The sequence below is a fragment of the Streptopelia decaocto genome (genome assembly GCF_964273445.1).
Source record: "Streptopelia decaocto genome assembly, chromosome: 1".
Taxonomy (NCBI): domain Eukaryota; kingdom Metazoa; phylum Chordata; class Aves; order Columbiformes; family Columbidae; genus Streptopelia; species Streptopelia decaocto.
In genome coordinates, this window is record NC_138663.1 from 7,356,976 (window position 1) to 7,382,213 (window position 25,238).

The following is a 25,238-nucleotide window of genomic DNA, read 5'->3' on the forward strand; positions in this document are numbered from 1 at the left end:
GGGAAGAAACACAGAGCTGCAAGGAACCAAAATCACCAAGCTGGTTTCCATCAGTGCTCAACAACCCACAGGCTGCAGCAATGTGCAAACACTCCCTGATTTTTGTCTTGTGCTTCCTAAATTTTTCTAATAAAATTCATAGTTTGCTTCTTCACTATTTGCACCATACTACTCCATATATTAATATAGGCATATATATTAATATAGGTACACCCCCCCCCCCCAAATATATAAGATCTCTGTGGTGATCACAAAAATGCAAAGTAGTAACAAAAATATTTCTCTCATGAGAATAAAAGGATCATGAGACTAACAATAGCTATCTATCGTCATATAAAACATAGTTTTAAGAAATGCAGGAATTGTCAAAAAAAAACCCCCTCATTTCCCCTGCACATTTTCTTACCTAATTTTATTAAGAATTCCCGTTCCAAGTCTTGCACCTGTCTGATAGCTTCTTCCAGAGAATTGCAGAGCTTTATCTTTGGTCTCAGCAGTTCCAGTGTATCACTAATCATATAGTCTATGTCTATAGGAAACGGGTGGTCTTTTGTCCAAACATCCAGGCTTTTTTTCCACCAAACATACCGCTAGAACACAAAACATTCAAATAAATCATATGCACAGTGGCATTTATAAGCTACTTACGAAGTTTGTAATGCCCAGTCATGTTTGTACAGTAGAAAATGCAAAAGATTCCACATCACTACTCTCTTACTTCATGTAACTATTAGATATTTTTATATCACTAAACATTGTTTGATAACAGTGGATATCACTATCATTGAGAATATGCTCCTTTTCTCACAACAACTGTTAGAAGTATGAACACTGAGAAAAAAAGTACTGAAAAGAAAGGGACTTCTAAGGGTAGATTTTTCTATGCGAGATGAGCACTTAATCACCCAACTTTCAAATCCTTCCTCCATATATTTTCAAGAAAATTAACTCCCCCAAAGGCGTATTATGGGAAGGAAGGAGGAAACATCACAAAAAGTTTTAAGACTGCAGCTAGTATGAAGTGACTTATCCAGTTTATAACTAATTAGCCCCTATCCCTTACAGTAAAATTGTGAAAAAAGAAATGCTGATCTTAAGTGAACCTGACAGTAGAATTTGAGAACAAAGGTGTCGCAAAAATTGCATCTGAAAAAGAAGTATGAGTAACAGAATGTTTACTTAAAAGGTGACTTGGTCAGAAGAAATGCTTGTTGAAACCCTAAGGTGTAACAAAAAATATAATGACTTCTTCATGGTCAGTTTGGTTTGGGTTTGAAAACAGGACCATGCTGTACTTCAACAAAACTGGTTTGCATCTCAGATCCAGATGAAGGGTACGCATCCTGAAGGCCTGAAATAAGTTATCACCTTAATTTTTAATATCATTGATTTAGTATAATTTAGATAATGGATAGAATATAATGTTATAATTTAGTATAATTTAGATAGAATGGATTCAGCTCAGTTTGCTGCTGTCTCTGCTCTCTTCTATCAGGGAGCCCTGAGCTGGAAACAGGGCTCCTGATGTGGCTTCATAAGTGCCAAGTAGAAGGCAAGGGAAAAAGTAAAATAAAATCACTTTCCTCAATCCACTGGCTACACCTTTGCCAACACAACATCATATGCTGTTGGCCTTCACCACCCTAATGGTGCAAAACTTCAATGTGATATTGAAACAGCCTCAATGTCATATTGAAATGCCCTCAAGTTGTGCCAGGGGAGGTTCACATTGGATATTAGGAAACATTTCGTCATGGAAAGGGCTGTTAGGCATTGGAACAGGCTGCCCAGGGCAGTGGTGGAGTCACCATCCCTGGAGGGGTTTAAAAGACGTGTAGATGAGGTTCTTAGGGACATGGTTTAGTGCTAAAGTTAGGTTATGGTTGGACTTGTTGATCCTGAGGGTCTCTTCCAACCAAAATGATTTTATGATTGACACAGTCCAGGAGTCCCGGCTCTGTTCCTGCAAAGCTGCAGTTTAGGGAGTCACTGCCAGGCTGTATTGTTGCATGGAGCTACTCCAGCCCAACTGGAAGACTCGATACTCATCCTCACGAGGTTTCTGGCAGCCTATTTTTCCACTTGCTGAGACCCTCTGAAGGAGGGACCCTAAACCCTTCAGTGAATCAATCGTGACCCCAGTGTTCTGCATGTTCATTGGAACAGTAACATCGACACATAACTGAACGTACATGTCACTTTAAAATAAAACTGCTATCAGCCAGACAGGATTCTAAGAATTATAGTGCTAGAGAACAATGAGAGAAATATGTAACAGACTGACCTATATTCACTTGTTAAAGAAATCCACAAAACAACGTAAAATTTAGTTTAGAATACCTGAAAATATACAAGGAAGCAATCAAGTTTTCGTTTGCTGGATCCTCTGTCAAAATATTGCCCGCAGGTATCGAGGATTGTACAGACTAGTCTGATTCTGAAAAGATGCTCTGGAGGATCCAGTGGACTAGGGCTGCCATCAGGGTTCACACCAAATGATGTGAAAGAATAGAGAGTTCGAAATATTACAGCTGATTCCACCATCCGATAATTGTAAAGTTCCCCCAAAAACTTGGCACTGCTGATCCGCCGCTGGTTAAACTTTGGTTGGTTAACCTTTAGGAAAGCAAAACAACAACAAAAAAATCACTTCATCATGCAGATACAATAGAATCTTCATAAAAAGTTCTGGGGTTTTGTTTTATTGGGTTTTATTTTAATTTTATTTTAAATTGATGGAATTCACTGCAATGAAAGATGGGTACTTATGGCTATGTACATTACACAAAATTAAACATTGAAAAGTACTGAAGGTATTTATGAAAATGCATCAGTTAGTAGTTATTATAATGTTCAAATACATTTAATATACTCTGTCTTAAATTTTTCATTGCCTAGAGAATTCTTGTAACTATAACCCCTGTTAAAATATGGACTAATCTCCGAAGTTACTTGAGGTTCCATGAATCTGACTACGCTATGCAAGAATAAATGATACCCCCTTACTATAATAAGGCAGGCCAAATAACTGTCCTAGAACTATAATAAGGCAGGCCAAATAACTGTCCTAGAAATCTTTCCATGTTTGGTTTGGTGGTGTTTTTTTGTTTGTTTGGGGGTTTTGTGTGTGTGTTTTTGGTCTCTCTTCAGGGACGTTGTTTTTTAATTTAAATAAACCTCCATAAAGCAATCAACTGAGACAAGAATCCAGAATCCAAGGATTCTTTTCTTTAAGCATGATTATTTCATTGTTTTCCTTTCAATGTAAGCAGATGTGTATGGCTTAATAAGAACATTGGGTGTTTACCTCCATTCCTAGTCGAATATCCTCCAGCACTCCATCCACAACATGAATTCCAACATCTTCCTGGTAAAGGACCAACCCTGCTAAGAGGTTGGCTACACAGTGAATACTATTATATTTCACATTCCAGATGTTGATCATACAGCATATAACATAGTCTTTCACTTCTGCATCCTGCCAAGGCAGCTTGCGCATCTGTCTCAGGACCTAAACCAAGTTTTAAGACAAGCTTAACATTTTAGCAGGCAAAATATCAAGATACTCACTGTCATCCCCCCTCTCTCATGGTTGGGAATGCAAGATAGTTAGTACAAAGATTCTTATTTCATTCTCTGTTTTGCACTTAGTGACTGTGGAGAATACAGATCCATGACTGGAGATTCCATGCATTACAATAGAAGAAATTAAACTATCTTAACAATCAGTGATACAAAACCAATCCCTCTTCTTTGCAATTAAAAAAAAATATATATATAACCATCCCTAAGCCCTCCAAAAGTTAATACTACGTCACTTCCAGTAAAATCTATATCAAAGATTTCAAAAGGATTTACCTTCTCTGTGGTAACCTTGGAGAGATCCTTGTAAAGAAGCTTACGAATATATTCCTGCAAAGGAGGACGTTTTTTCTTCACAGTTTTTTCAGCTGGAGGAGGATTACAGTAGTAATAGGCATTTTCTACCATTGTAACATAGCGAGCATCCAGATGCATTGCTTGTTTTTTTCTCATCATTTGTTCCTGGAAATAGATGCAAATAAACAATTAAAGATGTTGACATGCTACATTCTCAAGACAAAGGCTTTTACAGTTAAGTAACTGAAAAATGCATTCTTAACTACAACTTTCTTCCACACCAGGACAAACCAATATTGTCTTCAATAGGAGACACACACCCTGTTGGCATCTTATTACATATCATCAGCAGTAAAGATTGAGACCAATAATTATTTGCAAGATCAACAGGCCTTAATTCTACCCATAAGAGTCATTGGTAAGATCACATTTACATTTACTTAGATTTTTACCAGAAGATCCTAATTAGCTTACTTTGGCAGTAACCTTTTCTACAGTTCACACCAACTGGTAACATAAGGCTATGATCCAATTTGCATAATACTATTTAAGTCAAAATTAATCTCTATAGTTTATATAGGGTGACATTAGAAGATGCAGCTTTTAAGATGGTTATAAAATACACATCTACTTGGCCTGTTCTACATCTTAATCAATAGATATTCTAAACTTATTTGCAATTCATTTTTTCCCCTGGTTCCTCAACCAAGAAGAGACTACACATCCAAAACTTCGTGAGGCTTTAAGCTTCAGTTATTGAAATGGTGTTTGTGGTTTGTCATGTTTAGCATTCATGCAGCAGATATCAAAAATATAGCTAAACATCAGAATTTTTGCAATGCATAAGAGTAAAAAGCAGCTAGCTAGGGCAAGTAGCTCTGGGAAAAGCATTTAATTTTTCCTGGCTTCTAAAATTTTTATTAACTACAAAAATACAGTAGTGATAAGTGTCTTTTAAAGATAATGGAACAGCATTTTCAGGGGAAAAATACTTGATTATGGAAAGGAATATATTTAGCAATAAAACACATCAGCTGAAAGATTCAAACCCTTCAAGATCAAAAGCACTCTGCAACAATTAGTGTGAGTCAAGAACTTGCAGTTAATTTGTCCGTCTCTGACTACACCACCACAACAAATGCTGTGACATTCAAAGAGGTTCAGAAAGAAGCAGCATTTTGTGGAAAAGAAATTGCACAACAACATACCCAAGTATGCAAGTACTGTTCCTCGGTTAACTCTATAGAATGAGAAGGGAAGCTACAGATTCAAGAGAAAGACCTGTCAAGTATAAGCTGGTGCTTTGGTAAGAAAGGAGATAAATACGGATGAGACAGTGATATCTTAACAGCTTAAGAGCTCTGTCTCTGCAAAGAGATTCCAAATGCTCCAACCCCAAAACATAGCAACTACTTTCTTTACTGCAGATACATATCTATACTCTTCCTGCAGTGCATGGATTTGAAGGGAACATCAAAACATCTACTCAGACATCTAATATAACAATGTGGTCTATTAGCTGGTCTGTATCTGCTGAAGGTTTTAATTTAATGCAATTTCCTATTGCTAATATCCATCTTTGAAGGACGTCCTCTAACCATGTTTGACTCAGTCTCTTGCCTTGGACACAGTTTTAGGATTGCCTCTCGAGCCAATAAACACATTATTTGGGGCTCAAATTCAGACACTAAAAAGACCCAAAGTTAATCCTTGTTATTTTAAAATCTCTGCCAGCACTTTATCTAGACTTACAGATACCGCTTCTACTCTCACCTTAATTACCAACCTCTACTCCTAAAACCCCTCCCTCTACTGTCTTCATAAACTTGTTCTTCATATTTAGAACTAGACTGTTAGGGGCACAGAATCCACATCTTTTACAACTGTCTTCATCTCCAGTTGAAATATCTTATCTCTGGTTCTATTCACTACCATTTTTTCCCCTCAAATAGTATCCTGGGCATTTTAGTACCGCTGCTACATTCTTTCAAACTCATCCTCTGTTTCTGCCCTATCTCCAAACTACTTGTAGTTCAAAAGCAATAGCTTTTTGCTTCAGAAATTTAATTATTTACATTTAAGTCAAACAGATGTATGGGTCAAGTGGAATTCTCCAGAATGCTTCCAGAAAGCTGTTCTCACAGGAGGTGCGATCTCAGAGCAGAGACAGCACTGGACAGGCTATAGATAACAAGTCCACAGGGCTACAAGCAAAGGCCAATAGCGCCAAAGCAGCCCAGGACTTGAACGTACATCGGACCAGTCCATCTTGGCCCCTTTCCACAACAAGGAGGCAAGATTTCAGGAAAACTTATTAATTCTTCTCCCATACTTATCTCTGTTTTTATTAAAGAATCCAGAACATTATCCTCGCTAAGCATTCAAGATAAAACTTAATGAAAGGTTCTACTTATTAGCACTCAAATGTTGCAACTGATAATTAAGGTATTAGTCACAATCATCATTATGGTTAGACCACATCACAAAGCCAGAAAATAAAAGCAGTAAATGGTTTAATTCAGTTCATCACACCCTTCCCTATAAGACAGTGAGTTTTCTCTTACCAAAAGAACACTGGTTCTTAAGTGAGATTCGGGTGATCTAAAGAGGAATCTTCCACAGGTTTCCAGCAGCGTACACGCCATTTCAATGTGGTGATGGGAAAAGTCCGACAGAAGCATCTGATACACATTTATACAAAAACAAAGCACGTCAAACATCTTTTTCAACTACAGAAACTTACAGCTACCAGACTTACATTATTGTGGTGTTCCATATGTAAGAAAAAAAAATGCAAATTGATTGAACTGATCAGATGTTAACAGAATCCAAAATATTAATCTAATTTTAAAAGTATTGTAAGAAGAGTCTAGACTCCAAATTCAGGCTCCAGAAATCTAAACCCTGAATGTTTCCTAAGCCTAGCATAAAAAAACCCTATAATATTAAACAAACACTATAATCTCTCCCATACCCCTTCCAACTCACATCTCCTTTAAAACTCCTGCTGTTAGACTGGAAAACCACCAAATAATCTTGCACGGGGACACGACAACCTTGAAGCACATCAAATTTAATTGTATTGTTTAAGTTAAAGAACAAATAATAGAGATTGCATTTTACAATATTTTATAGATGAGAGAGGAAAAATTATGATCATTTTAAGAATTCAGCTTTGATACCTTATGAGTCAATGAACAGAAAGTGATTTTAACCCATGAGTCTTCAACCACCTTTTATAAAAGGCACTTTTGTTTTTAAAATCCATTTTTAATTTGGTACTTGATGAAGATAAGTTTGAATTTTTATCAGCATGCAAATTGAGATGATACAGCCAGAGATTAATGCTTTCCAAAGCTTTATTTTGTTCCTCAACAAAAGCACCTGCTAAAATGGCATATAAGCCTCTCATTGTATCACCAAAAAGCTTTCTGCCTCTCACCCCTCCCCCTTACTGTTATTTGCACTATAAAAACATTAATTGAAATCAACATAATGGAAAGAAAAGCTCGCTCCTTGTTTTGCAAAATACAGCAAATGAATAAGTAGTAATGTCTACCATCTCTTTACAAGGAAAATTATTAGCAATTTGCTTAAGTCCAAAAGTGGAAGTTAATTTTAACATATTCCCACAATCAGAAAAATTCTTACTTCTAGAACAGCTACAAAAGTCTCCTCATACCAGTAGCAACAGATATCAGGGTTTAAAACATCAGATGCAAGGAATTAATGGACAACACCAGCAACAGATAATGAAGCAATCAGATGGGGATACATTATCAGCACACACAGGAGCACAGGACTACCCAGCACTAACCTTTAAACAGTGGAGAGTATCGTTTTTGGAGAACATCTTAAACTTGGTAAGCTCACCAATAAACCTCACAGTTTTATTCTTTGTTTCAATGTTGATCTGGTCCTTTTTTCTTACCTAAACAAAACAAAAAAAAAAAGCATTTGATTTATTTGATTTTAGGCCCTCAAGAATACCTACCCCTTATAAATTACTGTGACCCAAATGTGCTTAGTAAGCTTGGGAATTCAGAAGCATTTGGTATTTGTTTGGTTCCTTATGCTCTGCTTTTATATATGAACGGGTTTCCTAAAAGCCTCTCCACAACCTTGTTTCTTTAGAAGATTTTGAATTTCTTTCCCTATCCCCTTTCCCCCCAAAAAACCTAAGTCCTCGAACATACCAACAGTCACAGACACATGTCAGCCTGGCCACCCTCGTTTTGCTCTGGTAAAGTAGTGGGTAAGAATTCTACATTCTATATTTTTTAGAATCAGTAAGCAGTCTCCATATGAGTGGGACCACTGGTATAGTCCCTAAGGAAATACTAAATATTGACAGCTTTTTCATATAAACTTTAATCAAGTGTACAATTTTCCTTTTCTTTTAGAATCACTGATACGCAGCATAATTTTACTGATAAAGTAAAACTTCAAGCATTTTAAACATAATCATGTTCAGCAAAATACTGTATTCCTCTACAACAGAAATAACTTTGACAACAGGTAACTTCAGATAGGTAAGACTTAATTAAGTCTGAGTAATTAATAAACATTTTTAGTGTGAATATTAGAAAAAAATTTGATCCTGTGCCATAAAATTCAGAAACCAGTAAAGGAGTTACCACTATACACCATAACCACAGAAAATTTTAAGTAATGATTTTTTCAGAATTAAGCACTACATTGCAATAGTAACCACTACCTTACAACACTGACATTGGAGTGGGGATCTGCTGTTAGAATAGGTCAGCTCTCATTTGAAATGTAAGTTTTAATTAACAGAAAACTCTTAACACAGTTGGAGCACAGTTTCTAATTTTTGCAACTTTTGTTGTAACTGTTGTACAGTTCATTTTAATCACTGTTTAACACCAGAAATTAAGGATGGCACTACACACAGCACAGCTTATCATATATACATAAAAATTTGAACATACAACTCTAGTATTCTAGAACAAATCTGCTCAGATGACAGAAAAATACTCTAAATTAAGTAACTAAATTTTAGGATTTGCATCTACATATTATCAAACTTTTTTCTCCCTAAAAGATGACAATTATCAGACTGGTTAATTTGAATGAAAAATAAAAACTAAACCACCAAAACATACATGAAATCTGAAGTCGCCTTTCAGCATAGAGCAAAGATCCTCTGCTACATCAGACATGCAGGGATGCAATGTGGCAACCAGTCTTGCGTAAAACGGTAGCAAATCCAACCTGCAAACACAGGAAATTATAAAATAGTCAACTCATTTATGCTACAGACAACGAAAGAATTTACATCTATACGTACGGTACCATTTTGCTTGAGAAAAGAATGAACGTGCATATACCGACAGAACTACGTACATGCAATTTTATGGGCTCATATTTCAGACCGCAATATAATTTTAAAATAACTATACAAAAAGCTATACTACCACATCTTCTTGGAATCCCTCACAGTTAATTTCCTTTCAAAACTATCTGGTTGTAAAAATGGGATAAATGCCTTTAAACCTGGTTTGTGGCATCAGGTAACAGGACACAGAATATAACGCAGCATTCATGCTTTGCATGAATGTGCATGTATCACTTTTAAACACAGAGAAACCAACTGCAATCTGAGGTCTCACAGCATCATTTAAGAAGCTGAAGAAACTGGTTTTGTTTCATTTTCAGAACGTAAGTCAATGCTGTAAAACAGATGAATTGTAGAACATGCCTATTCTTTCAAGTGGAAAGAAACACCTTAAATTTGCATGCTTCAATTGCCTGTAAGGGAAAAATTGATTTTGAGTTTACACATTGCAAAGGATTAAGGTTTTCCCTAAAAGCATAGCTGATACATAGAGCTTGCCCTAGCACAAAATAAAACTGGAAGGGCATTAAAGCAAAAGTGCACACACAACTGCCTCCCCTCTCCTTTCTACAGCTGTGTCACTGGAACGCATTTCCAAGACCTTTAATATCCATTCACCAATAAAGAGGGATAACAATGTATTTAAATTGTGGACTAGAAGCACCAGAATATAATACCTGGCAGAGGCATAGCTAAGCAGCCTCTTGATACTGCATAAAACCCCTGGTGAAACATTCCAGGTATCCCAGTTACCTATTAAACAGTTTTTATTCTCTCTTGTTAATCAATAACTGAAGCAGTATTTACATTTTTCAAGCTTGTTGGAACACACAGTCAAGGATGACTGGTCACAGCAAATTACTATGATGTTATTAAGCATTTAGCCATTAACTCTCAGAGAAGGGAAAGTCTCATTACTTCACACACAAATACACAAGCTGAACTTAAAAAAGGACTTCAGCTGACTTGAGGAAGTGTGTTTTAACCAAGGGGATTTCTCCTTTAAGACAAACAGTGGAAAGTTTTATCCTGGTCCCAAGAAGTACCTGCCTACTGAGAGTTAATAATTTCATCTCTGTAAACTGAACATACCTGGGGGAAAACTGAAGTCTTAGAGCACATTGTTTTTATTCCCTCACAGAACACAAAAGGTCCCTTCATGGGCAAGAATACTAAGAGTGGGTATTTCTAAATAAGTGAAATATAATAAGGAAAAGCTTCAGGTCAATTACAACAAAATTGGCAATCTGAGATTGAACCTGTTCCCTCTCTCACAGGAGAGACAAAAATCAGTGTTCAGAAGTGGAGAGACTACAGTGTCAGTGGCACCATCTACTGGTACCTGCATTTAGGTTAAATCAAACTAGGATTTTTGCTTTCTCCAAAAGCATTTCTTTCCTTGAGAAAGGGGGCAGATGTTAACAAAAAACCCCACAGCATTGCTTTCTCTTCCTCATCTTCTACACTATGAAGCAAGATCCAGCATCAGGGCTGAGTCAGTTACTCTCTGAAGCTCATGTTAAGCACCCTGAACCATAGTAAAACACCCCACTACTTCTGACTATTGTCATTTTGACCACATACCTTGGATTGAAATTTAGTTAACTGTGGATGTCTGGATCACATACCGCACACTTCAACAAAATATCTAAAAGCACTTCTTTTAAGAATTTCAAATGATAGCTTATTAAAATACTTTGCTCACTTACAGTCCTAATTCCAATCTCTCTAGAATGGGTGCACCCAAAATTTTATACCCGGAAAGAATGAAGGAGGCATTCTGTACAATTACTAGCTGGGATTCTACCAGAAAGCTTAAAGAATGAAGTGACATAGCAAGAACTCCTGGCCTCACAAGCATAATCACAATCCAGATATATTCACAGGACCCGAACAGGTACCAACTGCCACCCACACTGCTCTGTGGGAAGAGAACAATGCTGAGGAACCGGCACGCTATCAGATAAGCAATTTTTGCTTTTGTTTCTTAGCATGGCATCACTAACCTCAAACACATCCCTTGATCTTATCCTCAAATGAATGAGGCCACTGAGACACTGATAAGCCAAGTTCAGTGAAACAAAAAGGTTCTTGCTACTGAGGATTCTCAGAATAAGAAGCTGAAAGAAGGCAGCTATACAGGAGGTTTCCATTTTTGACTTAAAATGCTCAGAACTATTTAACACTCATGAAGCAACTAACTTCTGAATTAAGAATAGCTAATAACAATGCTAAAAATTTCCATATGATGAACAACAGATCTCTTGCTTAGTGAACTTGCAACCTCTTATATCACCATAGATGTGAATGGCAAAAAAAAAGAACACCCAAACAAGCAGCCACAACAGCCCCAATCTACTGTTCAGCATTTGTCTAGAACTGTTTAGAATTTAAGGCCTAAAAAGAGATTTAAAACTTCTCTTATTTAAATTGGAAAAAAAAAAAAAAATCAAGAAAATTGCAGTGTGCAATTACACATACATTATGATATATATCTGCACAGGAAGATAATTCAGTCAGATAGCAAAGAATTACACATAAATGCCCTCAAGCTGTGAGCAGTATGGGTTAAATCACTGCACTGTCACTTCAGTGCAAACTATGTAGTCCTGAATTAAAAGGCTCCAATGTAAATCTGAAAGCCACTTGTATACTAGCATTCAAACATCTTTTTAAAAGCCTTTTTGTTCTGTTGGGTTGGAGGTTCAAATCACAGCTGAAAATGTAAATGTGTTCCATTCATAAGTATTCAACAGAGCAGTGCAATGATGTTGTATTCTAACACTAATCTACAGTTAGCTGAGGAAAAACTGTCCTTTATTGTCAAATTAAGTTTTCTGTCTTAAAGAATCCTGCATTTGTCGCAATCTATCCAACCCCAGTGGGAACAAGAAAGCTCCCTGGCAACACTACACAATAACCTTGATTTTACAGTGTCTGCTTCACTCCTCAAACACGGAACCCATTTTGTACTTTCTCAGTAAAATTGTTGTGCCTGTGCATCGCCTAAAACTGATCTCTCAAGAGAAGAAACAGAACTTCTTCTGTTATTGAAATACGCTATTATGGCTGTCAACGCTTGAATAACATTATCTGATATGCCTGGAGACTAAACACTTTTGGAAAATATACTGCTTTATCTACATCCTATAAGGTCATTGTTCCTCTGAAGCTTTCACAAAAAAAACTAACAAAAGAACTCCTCAAGAACATAACCACAATGAGCTTTGTTCTCCCATGGATCCTGGAGTTAGTAAGAACTAGCATGCAACAATAATGACAGAAGGTAAAGACAGACCATTATGGCTCAGAGAGAGATACGAGAAGCAAAAAACATTGTTAATGCATAATATACAAAGCTTTAAAGCAGTTCATTAAATTTTCTAAATTAATTTGTAGTATTTTATAGCAACTGTTAGCACTGTGTGCTACGCACACATATAGAGTTTTTCCACAAGGTTTATAAATGTTGATTTCAAGACAGAAAGCAGAACTGCTCCTTTACCAACTGCAGTAATAAAGCTAACTGAAATAGTAGGACAGGTTGCCCTTTAAAATCATCTGCATCTATGGGCAATTCAAGCGGTATTTTCATTGCAGCTCTTTGTAGTTCAGAGCAAGAAGCTCACACAACATCCTGTTTCTTCTCCTTAGTAGCCCAGACATGGGCATCAGTAACGCAGGCAAAACAAGCAGCAGATACACGCAACTGAGCTTAAGATCTTACAACTGGAAGCTGGAATATTCATTAGTCTAGTAGGTCTCAGCGCAGAGGTATTAAAATAAAGAATTGTACATGGAATGCTAATATTTCTTATCCTTAATTCTAACTAATATTCGTAGTTAAAGGACACAGTGATCAGCTGAGCCATTCGCTTCAGCATTAGCTCCAACTATTAGAGAACAGAACCGTCAAAAAGGTATAGTTGGTCTCAACAATCTTAAAGGGTCTCTTCTAACCAAAATGTTTCTATGATGCTATGATAGCACCTCCTTGAGCCAACCACACCATCTATACTGGTCTATCCAGTTCCTACAGATTTTTTTTTTTTTAATTGTTATTTTAAAAACAAATCTGTGGGATAATGAAATTACCATTGGGAAGACAATGAATCGGTGATAATCTGCAGACTATACATGTTTTTAGCAACTGATCATAAAAAGCACATCCCCTTTTTTAAATGTCACAATACACTACGAATTTAAGTTTTGCTTTCATGGTATCTATGAAACCACACTGCTGAATTTACAAGCCATCATGTTCTTGTCTGAAACTACCTCTTTTGCTTTGCATAATGTCAACAGGCCGTTATCGTCTAGCATATTTCAGTGCATTATGCAAAGAAAATCATCCATCTTCAAAGAGGTTCCAAGAGTTAATGAACAATATGAGCAATATGGAATCTACCGCACCAGGAAGAAACACAGGGCAGCGGCACAAGTATTACTGTATGTTCACAGACCAGCAAACAAGCCACTTCCATTGGTACACAAACACAGAAAAATCTCTATTACAGTAGAGCTGAAGACAAAAGCTTAAGTCATCCTGCTGATTTACATCGCTGTAGATGGTCTAGGTTGAGTGAAAAAGTTCTCAGATTGTGTTTTGATGCATTTTATGACCACCAGCAGGCTGACAGAAATGTTATTTCCTCCACACCATAAATCTGGGCTGAACAGCACCTTGATAGATCTAACACAGAAGATATTCAAGCGTCTGTGACTGAAATATGAATTACTGACAAAGGCAAAGTCTGCAAAGACTGAAGTGTGAAAATCATATTTTTTTAGAGAAAAGAATACATAAGAGAATGAAAGATTATGTGCACTTCTAATTGCAAAACTAATATAAAGTCGAGTTAATGCATACAGTCAGCAAACAAACCATTGGTTTACATACGGCTAAGAGTGTGGGGTTATTAGCACAGCAGATGGGATGTAGAAATAAGCTAGAATTAAGGCTGAAAACATGATGCAAGAACTAAGTCTTGTTTATCCAAAGCAGTAGTCTATGCCAGTCTTGTTTATTCAAAGCAGTAGTCTACGCCAGTCTTGAGACACAATGGACACCCAAACCATGTTTTCCCTCCAGTGTTAAAAGGGAATGGAATCAAAGTGGTGTGAACTCTAACAGGAAATCCAAGATGATGATGAAACACTTGAAACTAGAAGCGGCAACAAAACAACCTCTTGGGAGAAACAGGGCTAGGCGGAGCAAGAAAAGCGACTCCTTCATAATTGCACCTATTGAAGTTTCACCTATTTAAGGTACAAGCTTACCAGAGAAATATATTATTCTTCCAATGAATAACTTTATCTCAATATTTGCAATAATTTCTGTACGCCAGGCTCCTCCTGCAAGTGCAAGGACCTCTCTTATACAAAAAGAGAGACATAGAGAAACAGGAAAACTATATGGACAGGCAGATGGAAGAAGCCAGGCTCAAACTCTTACCCTTGTTTTCTCTAAACTGGTAAGCCTAGAACCACCTCTGTTCCACAGCTATGTACTACAGAATTAACATATCACAAGAAATCCTCCTTCCCATGCTACGTTATGCTCTAACTATTCATAGGTTCTTATATAAAAAGCTTAAGTTTTCCTGAATGAAATATATGCTCCTTTTTTGATAGAATGTACGTTTTGCTGTTTTTTCATGGTTTTAAAAAGTCACAGAAAAATCCACTATGGACACCAGAAAAGAGAAACTATTATAAAAATTTACAACAATATGGCGAAATATAGTGCTGAATTGCTTGACTGTTAATCCTAAACATTTCTTTGGTGCTCCAGCATAAACCACTCTAGACATGCACATCAGGAATAAACAAATGCAACTTGCAATATGCACTGGTCTTCAGTACTTTAAACAGTTGAAAAATATATACATATGTTAAGTTAAATAACCAAAGAGTGGATGCAGCTTGTTCCCGTTCAGCTCTTACCTTTGTCTAGGAACTATGAAAAGTGCTCGTACTAGTTTCCTTCTGTTAGCTTTTGTATTCATATTCATGCAAAAATCCATTGCTGCCTACAAAGAGAAAAGTCAATATAATACTTCACCTTCAACGCAGCAGTTTTTTATTTAAAGCAATGCAGCTTGCTTCTCAAAAGCATCTTTTACAGAGCTATTCCTGCCACACGCAGCCACTCTAAAAACAACCATAAAAAAATAAATTTCTTCATTTCTGTCTATAATTCATAGTTAGAAAACACATCTGGTTACATGATTCTTTGGATCAACACGAGGAACAAAGCAGCTTTAGACAGACAGGGAGTAACTTGTCAGGGAGTGATGGGAAGGAAAAAGGCAAGTCTACTTCTAAAACAAACTAATACATAAGAGAATGGGCATACAAAACCAATATCGCATGGTATATACGCAATGGTTAAGTGAGAAAAAAAACCTATTTCCCCTCCAGGTTAAAAATTAATTCAGATTCTCCTAGACTCCAAAGCTTCAAATCTTTATTTTTGATCAATCTGATCTAGCATTATAGCTTTTAAGAGCTGAAAGACTGTACCTTGTCTATGAGGTCTCTGTTGACACAATTTGGAAGCTGCTGAAGAAAAGCATCTACTATAAGTTTCAAATGAGATCCAGTACTGGCTTCTTCGTCCTCTTGTTCTAACAGAGTAAAATAAACAAGCAGCACACATCTTTTAGCTATGAAATATAACCATTTACAATCACATTCCCCAAACACAGTGCATTTGTAATGTTTATTTCTTAAAAATTCATCCACAGATTCAAAAATAAACACACATATAAAGATTAATACAAAATTTCATTTTTTAATGCAAACAATCCATTGATTATCTATGAGAACAAAAGTCAAAAGTATCACCTTTAAAACTTGTCTTCATACTCAAGAAGTTCCCTACCTCCTAATTGATATTGCCAGGAGTAACAACAAATATATATTCCTAGAATAATGTAGTAATTTCTTTAGGCGATAAAAGGAAGACCACAAGAAGGCTTGAACATGGGGAAAAATAATATGGAAAAAAAACCCACACGACAAGAGAACACCTTAATGTAGTTGTGGATTCTACTTTTTATGTATGCTTGCCCTGCAAGAAGAATAGATTTTTTGGATCCAAAGTGTCCATTAAGGCCATTCTTCCATCCAGTATGTTCCTGACATCTTTTCACTTGAGGCTGTAAACACTAAAGACCAACTCAGTTCCTTCAGCTGTGCAGAAACCAAAGTACAGAACCATAAAGCAACAAGGATGGAGGGTTGATCAGGTAGCAACTGCAAGGCAAGTGACGATTTAGGCTGGATATTAGAAAGAAATTCTTTACAGAGAGAGTGGTCAGGCATTGGAATGGCCTGCCCAGGGAGGTGGTGGACTCGCCGTCCCTGGAGGTTTTTAAACTGAGATTGGACATGGCACTTAGTGCCATGATCTAATAAACGGACTAGAGTTGGACCAAGGGTTGGACTCGATGATCTCTGAGGTCTTTTCCAACCCAGTCGATTCTGTGACTTATTTCCAGGTAAACACTTCCACGTAATTTGCACCATAGGAAGCAGTGATAGTGACCTCTATCTACTAATTGAGTCAGTAACACTACTCCAGACTGCAGGACAACTCTACCATTAAAATTCAGATTTGCTGGCATCAACTATGAAGATCTCACCAGACCAATCCCCCTACAGCTTACCCTTTAATTGCAAAACATGTGGTATGCTTCAAATTTTTCCAGATTCTAGTAAGTTCTAGAGAAGAATCCAGTTTCCACTGTAGCACCAACCAAATCAAAACCACAAACACCTGGAAAGAACCCTTCCTTGGCCAGAGCAGCACAAAAGAACACCGCTTCCTGAAAAAGGAACGTGACATTTGGTTCCTTTCAGTTTGAGGATGTTCCGCAGTAACAAGAATACCCAGGAGGTATTTGAAAGCAGCACAGACTTCAAAAAAGGTGATTATGGTAGTGGTGAAATTGCACCTAAATAAACGACAAAACCAAACTTGGTAAAGTCACTTTGTCTTCACAGGCTACACAGTAAGGTCAACCAGTAAAAAAGACTGAAGCTCCTTTTTCAAGTTAGTGGAAGGCAAAGAGAAAAACAAAGATCCTACACTGCAGAATGTTTTTCCCTTCTTGGGTTTTTTGTTGGGTTTTTTTGGTTGGTTGGTTATTGGTTTGTTTTGTTTTTTGAGAAGACTGGGGAAGGTATCGAGCTCAAGTAGAAAAACACTAAGAATTGTCGCAAGGAACGCTGCCTGCTACCCCATCTTGAAAATGCTAGAGATTAAAGCAGATGACATTGCCTCCTCTCACACAGGCAACTACAAGTCAGAAGAACAAGAGAGAAGGGCTCATTAAGAAAGGAGGGGAAAAAAAAAAGGAAGACGTTCCAGCCTCAGACAAAAGAGGACCATGGAGTTTAAGGAACCCTGACTCCCTCATCACCCATTTTTCTGTTTTAAAATATACAGCCACACTTTCCTGCCCTCTTTTGTTTTCCCTTTTCCCTTACAGCCATTAGTTGTCTCACCTCAGTCTTCTATTCAAACTGACTCAATGTTCTCAAAATAAATTAAAAAATAAAACCTTTGAGTTACTTTTCAAGACAATCCTTCAAGAAGACCCGCTATCCCATTCAATTTAAATATCTCTTCTTTCACTGGTCCTCTCCCTCACTGGAGAGCTACAGATATTTTCATATTGTATTTCTAGGTATTTATTTCTCATCACAATATATGGATCCTTTAGAAACTGAAAGGGTTTTTTGCAGCACCTGTAGCAGGTTTGAGACTTAAAGAAAATGAAGCATTTTATAGCGACAGGAAATCAAATGGACAGAGCTTCCTTCTCTAAGGCGAACAACAATTCTAAGTGTGCAACTCATGGAAAAAGTAGTTAACTTCATGCTTTTCACTTTGATCCTCTTGAGCTCCAGTCTGTCATCATCACATTTTAAAACTGCACTGCCCTCTTTTTTAAAAATTTAATACAAGTAGTAATGTATAACAATTACAGTTAGAATATTTGTAATGGTCTGTCCAGGTGCAGATCAAACAATGCAGTAAGATCACTGTAGACACTGAAAGAAAATTGTTTTCTTTTTAAACACCTTCATATTTAACCAGAGATGCATGCAATCCTGCAATTTTCAGGGACAAATTATGAGGAAACCCTAAGGACCTACAGTTGCTATTCCGCTGTGAGATGAGCACCTGTAATTAATTTGATCATGCAGGAGCCCTCACGGTCAGATGGTACAAACCAGTACTGTGAGCAAATTGTTGGCTGGATCCCCCTCTCTGCACAGCACTTAGGCATAAGCATAATGTTAAATATCTTATTGAATCAAAGCCTCACTGAAAGCATAATGTTAAATATCTTATTGAATCAAAGCCTCACTGAGGAAAGTGTTCAGAATATAGTCTCACGTGTCATTCAAGTCCAGAAAAATATTTTTTAATGAAAATTTTTAGATCTTTTTAAAATTCCTGCTCTTCTGATAAGAATTTTGTTAGCTCTCTAAGCAGTGTAGCAAAATTAACACAGTTGACTTAATACTCATCTTCTCCTTCCCCTCTACTCTGCCCTGCTGAGACCACACCTGGAATATTGTGTCCAGTTGTGGCCCCTCAGTTCCAGCAGGACAGGGAACTGCTGGAGAGAGTCCAGCACAGGGCAACAAAGATGCTGAAGGGAGTGGAGCATCTCCCGTGTGAGGAAAGGCTGAGGGAGCTGGGGCTCTTTAGTCTGTAGGAGACTGAGGGGCCACCTCATTAATGTTTATAAATATATAAAGGGTGAGTGTCAGGAGGATGGAGCCAGGCTCTTCTCGGTGACAACCAATGATAGGACAAGGGGCAATGGGTACAAACTGGAACACAAAAGGTTCCACTTAAATTTGAGAAGAAACTTCTTCTCAGTGAGGGTGACAGACACTGGAACAGGCTGCCCAGGGGGGTTGTGGAGTCTCCTTCCCTAGAGACATTCAAACCTGCCTGGACATGTTCCTGTGTGACCTCATCTGGGTGTTCCTGCTCCGGCGGGGGGATTGGACTGGATGAGCTTTTGAGGTCCTTTCCAATCCCTGACATTGTGTGATCTCTGCTGGTGACCAACCTCACAAAAACTGGCACTATGTATTAACATCAGGGTTCTCCTGCTCCAGGTACCCTTGATGGATTCTGCGTTGGTCACTCCTTACTTAACATCTTTGTCTCCATTCACACAGCTTAATTTTTAACATTTTACCTTCTCTTTTAAAAACAACCTCAAAACTCACTTCTTTCAGCATGTTTTCCGTCACTATTTTCAGCTCCGGTGCTATCTGCTCCCTCTCTTTTCCCTGAGCATATCGAAAATAAGAAAATTAAGATTCACTCAAAGTTAATACAATAGAGAAACAAAATTAATTATCTGATTTCCTGCTAAACAAACCTCTTCAACTAAATCAACTTTTCTTTTACATGTCAATATCTTAAACTTAGCTGATTATAGACTCCAAAGTTTAAGAAAAAAGTACAGAAACAGGCACAGGAATGCTATGAAGGACACTATACCAGTGCAGACCTGCTTTAAAAACACACCGTTTGGAAAACTGCCTTGTCTCCCTCGTATTTGGGCAGGGGAGAAAAGACTGAAGAGAAGTGACAGCCTAACCACCAGGAGGAGATGCAGAAATAACAAGAACTACACAGCACCCATTGCCTGACTGGAATGTCTACCCTATTTATCCTGCTTTCCCCTCTATAATTTACTTATTCCCTCTGTCAATGAAATCTACCACCCCAGATTATCACAATAACTAAAGCTACTTTTTTTCATCTTGGATCTTTCATCAAGCTGGATGGGGCTCTGAACACATAGTTGAAGATGTCCATGCTCATTGCAGGGGTGTGGGACCAGATGAGCTTAAAAGGTCCCTTCCAATCCAAACTATTTATGATTCTATGATCTGAGACCCTGCTGTACCTCATGCATCCTCTCTTTTTATACTAAAGGCCCATCTCAACCTCAGAATACTCTGGTTTATGTTTGTATTAATAATAGTGTCATAATACAGTGGTTTTATTCTTTGCTGGCTTTGAACAAAATATTGCTGCTAACTTACCTGAAGTATTGACACACAAAAATTCAGTACATATGTAAAAAGTTAAAGCTGTATTTTGCAGCCAAAAGACACCTAATTTTCCTAATTCAGAACTTAAGTGAATTTTACTTAAGAGAAAGGCTGAAAAAAAAAAAAAAAAAACCAACCGACAAACTAACCCTACCAATTCACTAGATGGAATCACATAAAAGAACTTGAAACAATATCTAAATCCAGATTTTTTGTTAATTCTGTGTATCTGGTGCTACCAACTAGAGGTATTCAGAATTACACATGCACCTCCCCCTCAAAAAAACCAACCACCATTGCATTTCTGTATGCATTTCAAGTAAAGTAACACACACTGCTAATTTATAGCCTAGTTTTCCAGCAAAACAAAGATTTGGCAATCATATCTGTTTTAATTGTCTTCATTAATTTATGAAGCTACTTGTCAACATCAAATAAATTTGACAAAGGTATCGAATTTGCAATGACACTAAGTTTCCACACATTTCACAAAAGCTAAACTAATGAGCAAAGACAATCATGAAGCAACAGGTCTCTAAGAAAAAGCCTACACTGTGAGCCAAATGACATTACCTTCACAAGGCAGAAAGTAAAAGGCTTTTTCCAAGGGCTGGTTGTTTAATGATAAAAAATAAACCCCATTCTGACATACTTCAAACATACTCCCACCACTCAGATGGGAGTACACTTAATGCTCAAGGATTAGCTAGTTTAAAAACAGAACAGTATTGATGGTTAATAATTTATATTATATTCTAGTTATATATATTATATTCTTTATATTATGACAAAACAGGCATTGCCTTCCTTTTACGACCAGAAGCATGATCATCAGTCCCTTCTGTGCCACTGTACACACTCCAACTGGCATTGCTTCCCACTGAGCTAGAACTACAGAGACTGCATCTCCGGTTATCCCTCCCTCACAACCACAGGATGTCACTCATCTTACTAAGCTTTGTCTTTTTATCTGGAATAAACTTCATCCTCCTATCAGGTCAAGAATCCCTTCAAAAAAACAGACAGGAAGGAAATATCCACATTCCTTTAGATGTCTAGTTACAAAGTGGGTTTTGGTCTATCTAGCAGGCCATGACCAATCCAAAATGAAATGCTCTTTTCTCCTTTTTTTGCCAAGTGAATATCTACATGTACTTCCCTTATAGACAGCTGGAACCAAGCTCTTCACTGTTTTGTTTGATATAGCTGACTGGAGGATAACAACTCACTAAAGGGGAATGTCCCACAATTAAAACCTAACAACCAACTTAATGAGATAATGACTACTCAGAGAAAAATCTAAATGGAAGTGAAAATTTATTCCCAAAAGGGTATGGCTCTTTCCAACCTGTCTGGGTAAAGAAAGGAAAAACCTAAGGACAACCCCAGGTTCCAGTATAGGTTGGGAGATTACATATTAGAGAGCAGTGTAGGGGAAAGGGACCTGGGGGTCCTGGTGGACAACAGGATGACCATGAGCCAGCACTGTGCCCTTGTGGCCAGGAAGGCCAATGGCATCCTGGGGTGTATTAGAAGGGGGGTGGTTAGTAAATCGAGAGAGGTCCTCCTTCCCCTCTACTCCGCCCTGCTGAGACCACATCTGGAATATTGTGTCCAGTTCTGGGCCCCTCAGTTCAAGAAGGACAGGGAACTGCTGGAGAGGGTCCAGTGTAGGGCAACCAAGATGATTAAGGGAGTGGAGCACCTCCCTTATGAAGAAAGGCTGGGGGAGCTGGGTCTCTTTAGTTTGGAGAAGATGAGACTAAGGGGGGACCTTATTAATGTTTATAAATATATAAAGGGTGAGTGCCATGGGGATGGAGCCAGGCTCTTCTCGGTGGCAAACAATGATAGGACAAGGGGTAATGGGATCAAGCTGGAACACAAGAGGTTCCACTTAAATTTGAGAAGAAACTTCTTCTCAGTAAGGGTGACAGAGCACTGGAACAGGCTGCCCAGGGAAGTGGTGGAGTCTCCTTCTCTGGAGACATTCAAAACCCGCCTGGACATGTTCCTGTGCGACCTCACCTAGGTGTTCCTGCTCCAGCAGGGGGATTGGACTAGATGATCTTTTGAGGTCCCTTCCAATCCCAAACATACTGTGATACTGTGTGATATTACATAGAATCATCCTGACAGTTTTTCTTTCAGAAGGAGTCTGAAATAGTCTGAATCCAGAGCTAATTTCTTTGAACTTGTGAGGAATCCCAGATCAGCACAGTCCCAAGATTAATTTCAGCCCAACTAACTTTAGGTACACAAGAGAGTCACCCCATTTAAGGACCCACATGCCCTAAAATCTCTATTATCAGCTGGGAGACTGGCATTTTGAGGAGTTGTACAAGCTACTCAATGCCCAAACCCACAGACCCATGTACCAGCTCAGTTAGACGAACCTACACTTCAAACACCAACACAAAGTCTTTGCCAGGGCCTGAACTTCCTTGTTTTGATGTGAACTCCAAAGTTTTGGTTTTAACTTCTTAGCTTTTAAAGCCCAATGCAGTTTCAAGCAAGAAAATGAGATTATAGATTCACTACATCAGGTAGGATTTTCACTTTTAAGCCACAGAATCTCCAGCCAAGGGATTCTAGATGTGGGGTTTTTTTTCCCATATTCTAGACATAAAACAAGTTTCCTGCTTCAGAAATGAAAGAAAAGAATCTGCATTGGTCCTTGGAAATCCAAAGCAGCAAAACCATCGTGTCTTACAAATTGGGCTCAAAGAAAGCAAGTCAGTTGCTACTCTATGATTTGGCTCTTAACACCTGATATTGCTTTTCCAACTATTCAGTACCACTGAAAGAGACACTTGTAACTCATCAGAAAATCTTCAGAAACATTTTGCTGCTGTTTTCCCTAGTAAAACTAACACAGCTAGATTTTCATTGATGCCATTTGTAGCCCCTTATACACAGCGGTTAGAATTCCTAGATTCTGCTATGTAAAGCCATGACATCAAAAGAAAAGTCTTTAATGATTAACAAAACAGAAAGAGCTGAATCTTAGATTTCAAGAGAACTTAAAAACAGAAAATATTTTATTAGTACCCGAACCAGTTTTGATGAGAAAAATCATTTAATGTACTGAAGTCTACATACTACTTTCTAGGCACTTTTCAGACACTGCATTCATATTTAGTTTTAAAAGCTGTATGAAGGAATCCGTATTTTTCACTACCTAAACCTCCATATAATGCTTTCCACTTGTACCTGAATGTCGTTACAAATGGATTTTTGACAATTGTAACCATTTCCAGCTACTAAAGCTTCATAAATAGTTCTCCCTGTTGTGGCTCTATCTCCTGACTAAAAACCATCAAGGTAAAAAGCAAAACAAAACACAATCAGAAAAGAACAAAGAATTCCTAAACCAAATTATTTTTACCTTGCTCATCAAGTAGCTTTTTGGTAAGATCTTCTGCCTCATCTCCACAGTCTAACTCCAGTGGATCATCATTAATATCCAGGTTCTCCAGCTCCAACTCCAAATCCTCACTCCCAGGTGCTTCCTTGTTATCTTTGGCATCTTTGGAATCTATTTAAAAGTATAAATATTAAATTATTACATACAGTCGTGATTATAATACAGCAAGATTCACGTTACTATTGATATTAAATGAAATCAAATTAAATTGCATTTAGTTTTTTTTTCTTCCTTAAATACCAAACCCAGATATGATTCCTTTCCCACATAGCTCCTTCCCCTAAAAAAAAAAAAAAAAAAAAAAAAATCATCCAAACTGATGCACTGTCCTGATCACCACAAATTATTTAGTTAGAGACTCACTACTTATATCAAATTGACATAATTGTTGAACAAAATATGTTAAAAAAATACTCATCTAAGCATTCTACCTCTTGATTCATCTTTGCTGGAATCCTTGTTCTGGGAACATTTTTCATTGTCTTTAAACAAAATTGCTGGCACAAAAGCCTTTAAGTCGATGAGATTCTCATAGAAGTTTCTAGCATCTTCGTCTTCCCAGATACCCCCCTCCAGGTCATATTCTCCAGGCTTTCCTGGTGTGAAAATATCAATACCAGGTCCATGTTCTGCAAAAACCGTGAAATTGTAAGAGTTATTCACACAAATATTTTACCATCTAAAGCGGTTCACTTTAAAAGACTAAAAAAAGATACTTTTAGAAACGTGTTAACCTCTTTATTACTACCACTGTTTTCACTTAAATATTGCAATGTATACTTTAAAGTACTTTCAACTCAATCTTACATGTATCAATAAGCTATCTTGAAAAAGTAAATTTGGCATTGATAGAAAACACAAGACAGTATCAGAGTGAAAGAACAAGTAAAATCAAGCAGCACATTGTGTGGTGTTAGAAAGGAAAGCTATTACAGATTTTAACCACATTCGCATAAAAAGCAATTGATTTGAACATGACGAAATGTACCTTGTTGCCTTTAAAGAACAGAACTGTAAAAGCAATGATTTTAAATTTAGAAGTATTCAAGAAATACAGCTTTTTTAAGCTCAAGATCACTTCAGACAACAGGTACACTTGTGATTTCAACAACATCTCTAAACCTCAAATTTGAGCTTCATTGCAGCATTGAATAGCTCTGCCAGTTAAATGCTGGACTTCTCCTCGGGAGGTCAGAAAGCCACCTCGTGACTTGTCTGGCTCATAACATCATGACCCAAAATATACTTCAAATTCATTTTTTAACAATATCAGGTTTTAAACTCTAACATATACACTTGTTTAAGTATTAAAAAGTGCATTACATTAGATATAAAACATTCCAATTTTCCATTTGTTCCTGTAACACCAGAAACAAATCTAAAGAGATATTACTTAATTTACCATAACTGCACAGTTACAATAGTTACGGTTACACATTAAATTTAATTACTTTAATTAAAAAAACCCTATGT

General features: G+C 37.4%; 2 protein-coding genes across 4 annotated transcripts in view; one reads left to right on the forward strand and one right to left on the reverse strand.

The window, feature by feature from the left end:
• The window catches only part of DHTKD1 (dehydrogenase E1 and transketolase domain containing 1), a 106,291-nt gene that overhangs the window by 43,502 nt on the left and 37,551 nt on the right, over positions 1 to 25,238 (forward strand). The window lies entirely within an intron of this gene.
• The window catches only part of UPF2 (UPF2 regulator of nonsense mediated mRNA decay), a gene marked incomplete at its 3' end in the record, with an annotated part of 59,883 nt that overhangs the window by 23,751 nt on the left and 10,894 nt on the right, over positions 1 to 25,238 (reverse strand). For 2 of the 3 annotated variants that reach the window (XM_082072635.1, XM_082072636.1), the window contains exons 5-15: positions 24,197 to 24,394; positions 23,727 to 23,876; positions 15,764 to 15,867; positions 15,185 to 15,270; positions 9,006 to 9,114; positions 7,697 to 7,810; positions 6,444 to 6,560; positions 3,859 to 4,044; positions 3,308 to 3,511; positions 2,341 to 2,616; positions 407 to 590 (exon numbers count right to left, since the gene is read on the reverse strand). In XM_082072635.1, coding sequence (XP_081928761.1) covers positions 407 to 590; positions 2,341 to 2,616; positions 3,308 to 3,511; positions 3,859 to 4,044; positions 6,444 to 6,560; positions 7,697 to 7,810; positions 9,006 to 9,114; positions 15,185 to 15,270; positions 15,764 to 15,867; positions 23,727 to 23,876; positions 24,197 to 24,394 — 1,728 coding nt within the window. Of the gene's footprint in view, positions 1 to 406; positions 591 to 2,340; positions 2,617 to 3,307; positions 3,512 to 3,858; positions 4,045 to 6,443; positions 6,561 to 7,696; positions 7,811 to 9,005; positions 9,115 to 15,184; positions 15,271 to 15,763; positions 15,868 to 19,501; positions 19,565 to 23,726; positions 23,877 to 24,196; positions 24,395 to 25,238 lie in introns of all 3 variants that reach the window. The other variant, XM_082072634.1, reaches the window with a different exon arrangement.